The 8,079-nt window shown below is 48.1% G+C and overlaps 1 protein-coding gene across 1 annotated transcript in view; it reads right to left on the bottom strand.

Annotated features, from left to right (window-relative positions):
* The window catches only part of Prkcb (protein kinase C beta), a gene marked incomplete at its 5' end in the record, with an annotated part of 346,450 nt that overhangs the window by 90,991 nt on the left and 247,380 nt on the right, over positions 1–8,079 (bottom strand). Inside the window, one exon of the mRNA XM_026778194.1 lies at positions 6,615–6,711. Within this exon, the coding sequence (XP_026633995.1) occupies positions 6,615–6,711 (97 nt within the window). The remainder of the gene's footprint in view (positions 1–6,614; positions 6,712–8,079) is intronic.

Below are 8,079 nucleotides of genomic sequence, written 5' to 3'. Positions count from 1 at the left end.
CAAGCTAGGCTGGCTTGCCCTCAAGTTAGTTTCCAGGGATTCGCCCATCTCTGCCTCCCCTCTCCCCACAGGAGCACTGGGATTACAAATGCATGTCATAACCACGTGCCTGGTTTTACATGAGTTGGTGGAGAGTCAAGCTCAGGTCCTTCCGATTGCACAAACACTTTACTAACCGAACCATCTCCTCAGCCCCTTCCTGGGGTTTTGAATGCCAATGAAAATGACTCATCCAATCAAGGGACTCCCACTGAGTGTCTGCTACACACCGGGCTCTGCTGGAGGTGCCCAGGGTAGATCAGGGAGCAGAAGAGACACTGATGCTCAGAGGATGTGCATCGTGCAGGGACAATGTCCTCCATGCTGACTTTCAAGAATGATGTCAGCTGTAGCCTAGGCCGACATTCAGTGAGCGAGACTGCTCGGCTCCCATCGCTTTTCATCTTCTTAGTTAGTGCTTTAAAAAAAAAATTGAAGTTGGGACCAAGGGAGATAGTTCGGTTGGAAAAGTGTGTGCCTTGTAAACACACAGAGCTGAGTTGCCACCTCAGAATCCACATTTCAAAGGGCATGGTGGTATATGCTGGTAATCCCAGGGCTGGAGAGGTGGAGGCAGGAGAATGGGGCCCTGAGGCTCACTGTCCAGTAACTTAGTCTACTCAGTGAGCTCCAGGCCAGTGAGAGACCTTGTCTCAAAATAAAGGTGGATGGTGTTTGAGAAAGGACACCCATGGTTGTCTGCTGGCTGCCATGTGCACATAAACACATATGTACCTGCACACAAATGATCATGCCTACACAAATAAATAAAATATGTAAATAATTGAGATGCAAATAGTAAAATGCACAGATCTTAAGTACATAATTCTATGAACTTTGACAATTACATGCATAGCTATACCCCAAACAAGATATGGACCAAGACCAACTCCCCAGGGAAGTTTGCAGCTGATCTTCCCTTACAAACAGCGAAGACAAACTCTGCTCATAGGTCGGCTTCATCTAGTCTTGAATTTCATTCAAATAAAATCAAAGCACAAAGACCCTTTCATGCCTTCTTTCCTCCTCTCATCAGAACATTCTGGAATCCCTTTTCACTCAGTTGCATGAACCAGAAAGTCCTCTCGGCGTTGCTGAGAACTCATTGCTGATATTAATCATTCTTCTGTTGGTGGGTGTTGGTGGTGTTTGAGGCTACTAACCAAACAGCTGTCCCAGAACTCAAACTAGTTTTATAGTAAGACATGTTGACGTTTAAGCCCAAAACACCCAACAAGCAGCTCCTATGGGTTAAGGGCAAAGGAGAGATTTGAGAGACAGAGGCAAGGAGTTCCAGGGAGGCGGAGGTGATTTGAAGCATGAGACCATGTCATTGGGGTGGAGACGTCACGTAAGAGAGGTGCCCCAGACAATGGTTGCCTATCTTTCTTGGATCATATCCTCATGCCGTCCTGAATCCTCCCTCCAGTCTCCTGGTTTTTTCCTGACTGATCCAATCTCCCCTGCCCCCCTCTATCTCATTGCCTCCTCACTGGGTCTCCTCTGTAGCTGACCTGAGATGTACTGGACTCCCATGCTTGTTTCTCAGCCCACTCCCACCCCAGCCATAGGGTGTGCTTGTCCATCCACATGGAGGTCCTAGAGCTCAATTTCCTCTTAAAGGAAATGGGAGAGCTCGTGCCTTTCAGTTTCTTCACTTGGATTTGTTTCAGTGGACTGGAATTAAGTTTTTGTGGGTTTTTTTTCCCCCCATTTTACTTTTAGTTTACATGCATAGGTATTTTGTCTACAGGTGTGTCTGGGCACTGTGTGCATGCAGTGCCTGTGGAGGCCAGAAGAGGGCATCAGATCCCCTGGAACAGGCGGTACAGGCGGTTGTGAGCCACATGTGGGTGCTAGAATTTGAACCTTGTCCTCTGGAAGAGCAACCAGTGCCCTTAACCACTGAGTCATCTCTCCAGCCCCCCCAAATAACTAATTTAAAAAAGTCCTTAGTGTTTGTGAACTGTGTTTAGATAAGATTCCCGTGCTGGAGCTTGGTCCACAGTATGACACAATACGACCTTGTGGAAAGTGAGTGGGTGACTAGGATGCCGCCCTTGGGAAGAAATGATGCTCCTTTCATTGGTTATTTCTCTCTAAAGTCTTTAGGAAGCAAAGCCACTATGTGCTGAACCCCTTCCACACACATCTACTTCCTTTTCTGTTTCGCCCCCATGATGGGACTCAGCCAAGATGGTTCTCACCAGAGGCCGCACTGATAGGGGCCATGCAGCTTTTCATCCCCCAAAATTGTGTGTGTGTGGGGGGGGGGGACCTTTTCTTCTAAATTACCTAGCTTCAGTACTTTGTTACAGCAATAGCATATTAGTTCAATATTAGAACCAAAAGAAGACGTTTATTCTATCAAAAGCTGTTGTCACTTTAACGTTTAATCAGTTGCCAACTGTCAAAAATCAGGAGATGTCTTATAAACATCTAGAACTGGGCTGGAGGTGTAGCTCAGTACGAGAGCACTTTCACGGTAGGCATGAGGTCCTGTGTTCTCTCCCTCATACCAAAAACAAAACAAAACTGCAAAACCAGACTCCCAGCCTCTTCTGAAGAAGTTGCCCTGGCGACACTGGGTGGGCTTCCTCCCTGTTAAGGTTCCTAGTTCCCTGTTTAGGATTGTTCCCCTGATCCTATGAGCCTCCTGAGGGCAAGAACCTGTCATACAACTTTCTAGAGATCCCAGAGTTGCAGGTGCCTCACGGGTCCTGCATCAAAGACAGTGTCACTGAAAATGAAAGCCACAGCAGAAACAATCCTCCCCTGGCGGCCGCCTTTCATGTCTGCAGTGTTGAGAGGCAAAGCAGAAGGCAGCCCTGCCAAGTGGAGCTGGGTCCCTTTGCATTCTGCCCTAGTGAACCACAAAAACTTCAGGCTCCATCTCAGATGGTCAATACCCGACTTCAGGCCCCTCTGCACCCTACCTACCAGGGAGCCCCAAATGCATTCCCAGCTATCCCAGAAGGCCAGAAAGCAAGGAGTGCACCTGGAGAGGCTCCCACCCACCCCAGGAGCATGTACTGAGCTTGGTTGATTTCCAGGGAGGATCTGACAACACCATTACCAGCATTCGACACCTGAATGCATATGCTATACCAGACGCTTCTAGAGGCATGATGTCATCCAGCCCTCATGCAATCTCAGGCAGTTAAGAGTGTCAGAGCCCCTTTGTTACAGATGATGTGTTGAAAGCTCGGGCAGACTAACTTCCCTGTTGCAAGTAAGATTTAAAGCCAGGCAGCTTGAGCAGACTCTCGGGTGTGGTCCCCCACCTCTGGGCTGCTGTCTACAAAGCCCTGCCACTTTGTCCCCGCCCCTGGGCTCATCTTATCAGGGGTAGGTGCCTCCACTAGTGAGGGAAAAGGGCTGTGGGTAAGGCCCCAGCTCCTGTCCCTGGATGGGGGAACTCAGCAAGGAAACTCACAGTGTTTTTGTTTTTGGAAGACGGGGGTTATTAAAGTCTAGCTGCTTGGAGCAGTGACAGCTTGGTCTGACGGTCATCATCAGTAGCAGCAGATCCACACAGCCACAGGGCAAATCACGAAGGAAAAATCTCCCCATACTGAACATGTACAGACCCTTTGCCTTTGATCCCCAAACTATACAGTATTAGCCAGTTAGAGACCACTGCATTGCAATGTGCATTCTAGGTCATCTGGGGTGGTTTAAAGCATTTGGGAGGAGAATATATATATATGGCCTTCTCTGGGGAGAATCTGGTGTCTCCAGGCTAGGTATCTCCTGAGGGCAGGGACCTCTGGAACTAATCCCTCACTGACATAAAGGGAGCTGTCCTTATTTCTCTCTCTCTCTCTCTCTCTCTCTCTCTCTCTCTCTCTCTCTCTCTCTCTCTCTCTCTCTCTCTCTCTTTCTCTCTCTCTCTCGCCTTACCTCCTCATCACCCTGCTCCTCATAAGACTTATAGGGTCCAGTTCCCAAAGCAACTACTATCACTGATTGACTGACTGGTTTTTTTGAGCTAGGGTCTTACTGTGTAGCTCAGACTGGTCGCAAATGCTCTATCTCTTGCTTCTGCCTCCCAAGTGCTTGGAACAGGAATGAACCTCCTATTCCAGGCTTGGGACCTTTATCATTTATTTTTAGGGAAATTCAAACCCATGGCCATGACCAGCTCTGGGGTCTTCAAAAGTTACTTCACTTCTCGGGCCTCAGTTTCTTCTGCTGAAAGAGGAACTGACGTGGTTCCAGTGTAGCTTTCCGGGCTGTGACAAGGAAGGCACACTCAGAGTGACACACAGTGTGTCCTAAGTACTTTGTTAAGTAGGTGGATCCTAAAAGGCGAGTCATCTCCCCAGCCCCCACACACATGCAAGGCCGGAGGCAGAAGACACCCTCCAGAGGACACTCTGGAATGTCCCCTCATTGCATCCAGCACACCCCACCACAGAACACTATCACCCCAATTCTGGCAGTCCCAGTCACCCCTGATAAGACGCTTGAAGGTAATTCCTGACTCATTCTGGTTGCTAATTGCTCATTGTGTGGGGATTACATTTCTCACGCTCAAGGTCAAGTAAAATCCCTCTGTGTGCCTGAGAGCGATTTCAGTCTGTTGGAAGCGTTTTTTTTTTTTTTTTTTTTTTTTTTTTTTAATCAACAACTATGGTATGGAGTGATTATAATTCAGCCGTAAACAAGTATTTGCAGGCTCCTGCTAGGGATAAAGGGACATATTTTGTCGCATGCAGATAAAACAACCCTGTACTTCAAGCCAATTACTGTCTCAGACAAATGCTCTATTCGCATAGAAAACGTTTTCTTTGGTGCTTGGAAATGTCACCCCTGCCGCCCCAGGACAGAAGGAAACGTTTTTTTGTGAAGCTGAGACTTCATTTTCTACAAGAGAATACTGGCCTTGTTTTAGGATTTCTTTTTTTCACCCATAATCATAACAGCCTCAGCCAACAGATACTGCTAGCCCAAAGAGCTTTCTCTGGAAGTCTTGCCTTCCACTTCTTTTCTGAAAACATCCAATTCCCAGCTCCGTGTGGTGGGAAGGATCTTTTATCAAGTCACTCAGTTTCGAAGGCCACCAAGAAAAAGACTTTCAGCGGTCAAGGTCATTGTAAATGTTAGTCACTTTGTCACTGAGACCAGCACCGGATAGACACACTTAAAGGAGGAAAATGTATTTGGCTCCCAGTTTCAGAGGAATCTGCCCACAGTCTCTTGGCCCTGTGCACTCAGGCAGGGCATCATGGTAGCAGGTGGGTGTGGTGGGGGAACATCTACTTTCGTCATGGTGGACAGGAAGCAGAGAGTAAGACAGGAAGAATCTAGCTAGGGACAAGACAACTACAGGGACCCACCATGATGCCTAGTTCCTTTCGTTGAAGTTTCTAGAACTTTCCACAATAGAGCTACCACCAGGGATAAAGCATTCATAAGCCTGTGGGAACACTTCAGATTCAAACTATAACAGTGGAGGAGGATGATTGGCCAGCCCCAGGCTAATGCACTCATTTCCAGGAGACCCCAGGGCATCTACAGCATCTAGTATTGTCCAGGCTGTGGAGGACCCAGGCTCAAGACAAGGGCCCTTGGACACTCCAGTAACAGGTGCCTAGTTGAGTGTGAAGCTAACATGCTTCTTGAAGTGAATGCCAAAGCCTTTCTTAAAGCCATTGCAGCCAGATCTCTAACCTTAACCACCTCCCAGTTCTCCTGACATTCACCCCTCCACCCACATGCCACCCTGTCCTCACCCACTCCCCAGCCTCACCTGGTACTCACCCCTCCTTCCCCTGACTCTGCTCCCACTGACCTTCTAGAGTGAGCAGATGACTTCCTACCGAGACCTGATCAGTGGCCCCCTGACTCTTTAGACTGTGTGAACAAAGGACCACGTTTCCCACATGAAAATACTTTTAAATCATGTGATGCACAAATGCCATGCATAGTCGCAGCCACCTTCCCTCTGCAAAACCTGCCTCGAACATCTCCCTGTGTAAAACTGGCATGTGTCTGCACACCTCACCCCATGGTCGCTGACGTGAGGGGAGCCCTGGTCCCAAACCTCACGGTCGCTGACGTGAGGAGAGCCCTGGTCTCAAAGACTGAAGAGAAGCCTCCCTGACGGGGGGAACAAGCATCAGTAGAGTCTAAGGCCATATCCAGTCACTGTGAGGTGGACAAAATCATAGAGTCACGAGGGCGGTCAATCTATCTGAAAACAGTACAGCTCCACCTGCTGATAGACCCAAATTCAGAATTCTAACAAAACGTGTATGTACTCTGTCCACTTCTCCATTATTACTAGTCCAGTCCAAATCAGTATCACAACGACCTGGGCATGGAATGAGCACTTGGGAAGAAATGTCTAAGTCTGAACCAGTACAGGGACGATTTCACAGGGGAAGGATCTTGAAGTATACATAAGAGTTTTCTAGGAGCTGAAACAGCATTGCAAATGCTCAGAGTCACGAAAAGTCTGCATATATATCACACCACAGACAAGATAAAAAAGATCGCAGTGATGCAATGTACCAGGTTCCCATGGTGTGTGTGTGGGGGGGGGATATGGTGAAAGAACAAACCCTCACCTCAAACTTCTGCCGCAGCTCTTCATTGCCTTCGCTTCCCTCTGGTGGCACAGGCACATTGAAGTACTCGCCCTCTTCCTGGCTCAGTAGCTTAAACCTGATGGGAGACAAGTGGTTGTGAGAAGTCTGTGTCTGTGTGTAAGAGCATCAAGCTGAGCAGAAGCCCTGCCTAAAAACAATCAATCAAACTGTTGAGGGCTGGGGAGACAGCTCAGTGTGTGAGGACTTGAGTTCGAATCCCCAAATGCACATAAAGTGGAAGGTGAGGCCAGGACCTCTGTGTGCGGGCTGTGGCCTGCCTGCACCAGCACAGGTGCACCCCCAGCTCTGCCAATTAGTCACTCGGCTGCTCTCTGCTGAGGCAAGCTCATAGGCCTCCTGGGTGGGCTTTTCTTTCCCACCTCTCCCATCTGCTCCCTTCCAACAGGACGGCAGACCTCACAGTGCTGTTTTCCCCAGCAGAGGTGGGGTGGGGGGCTCTGTGTTTGGCTTCTGGAGGAACAGGGTCCCTGTGAGTATGGAGGCAAGCCCTGGCATTACACAGTGCCTGGCTTCGGTTCCACCCTACCCCTTACTTCTTTGGATGACTTTGGATCCAAAGTCCATCTGAGCCTCTGCATTTTGCATCTACACACTGGAGCAGAAGTCCCTTCCTTCTGCACAGAACTGAAAGGTGGTGGTGGTGGTGGTGGTGGTGGTGGTGGTGGTGGTGGTGGTGGTGGTGGTGGTGGTGGTGATGGTGGTGAAATCAACGCAGCCCCAGTCCTCAATAAACAGCATCATCTCTGTGATCATTAATGGTAACAATGATCTGATAATACACGTGGGAACTTTGGTTTATTTTTGTAACCACTAGGATACTGACCACAGGAATAAAGAAAAAAAATGAGGAAGAAAGAAAGGACACTCAAAGGTGAAGGGGAGGCCCCCAAGTTCTTCCTCTACAACAGTTGTCCCCCAAAATTAGCATATATGATGTATGCACAAATATGGGATCTGAATCTTAAGACTTTATAGGAGTAATAGGAGCCTCTAAGCCTCACAGCGGCTACCCAGCCCTCTTTCCCTAAATCTCTAAAAGCTATAAAACTAAGAACTTGTGTGCTGGAACCCAGGGAGGCCTGTTCCACACAGGAGTCCCAGGAGCTTTTACGAGGTGATGTCATTGGTCATGAGAGAACACAGGACGGTGTGTGGCCAATTTCGCCTTTCATACGTCTTTCTATGGGTTCTGCTAAATCTGCATATTATTTTGACTTAATGTTCTTCATTAAAATAATTGGATTTTAACTGGGCAGTGGTGATGCATGCCTTTAATCCCAGCACTCAGGAGGCAGAAGCAAGAGAATCTCTGTGAGTTTGAAGCCAGCCTGGTCTACAGAGTTAGTTCCAACTTAGCTATGCTACACAGAGAAACCCTGTCATGAAAAACTAATAAATAAATAAATAAATAAATAAATAAATA

Source organism: Microtus ochrogaster, unplaced genomic scaffold, assembly GCF_000317375.1.
Source record: "Microtus ochrogaster isolate Prairie Vole_2 unplaced genomic scaffold, MicOch1.0 UNK111, whole genome shotgun sequence".
NCBI lineage: Eukaryota > Metazoa > Chordata > Mammalia > Rodentia > Cricetidae > Microtus > Microtus ochrogaster.
Note: the sequence above shows the minus strand (reverse complement) of the source record. Positions and strands in the feature narration are given on the sequence as shown.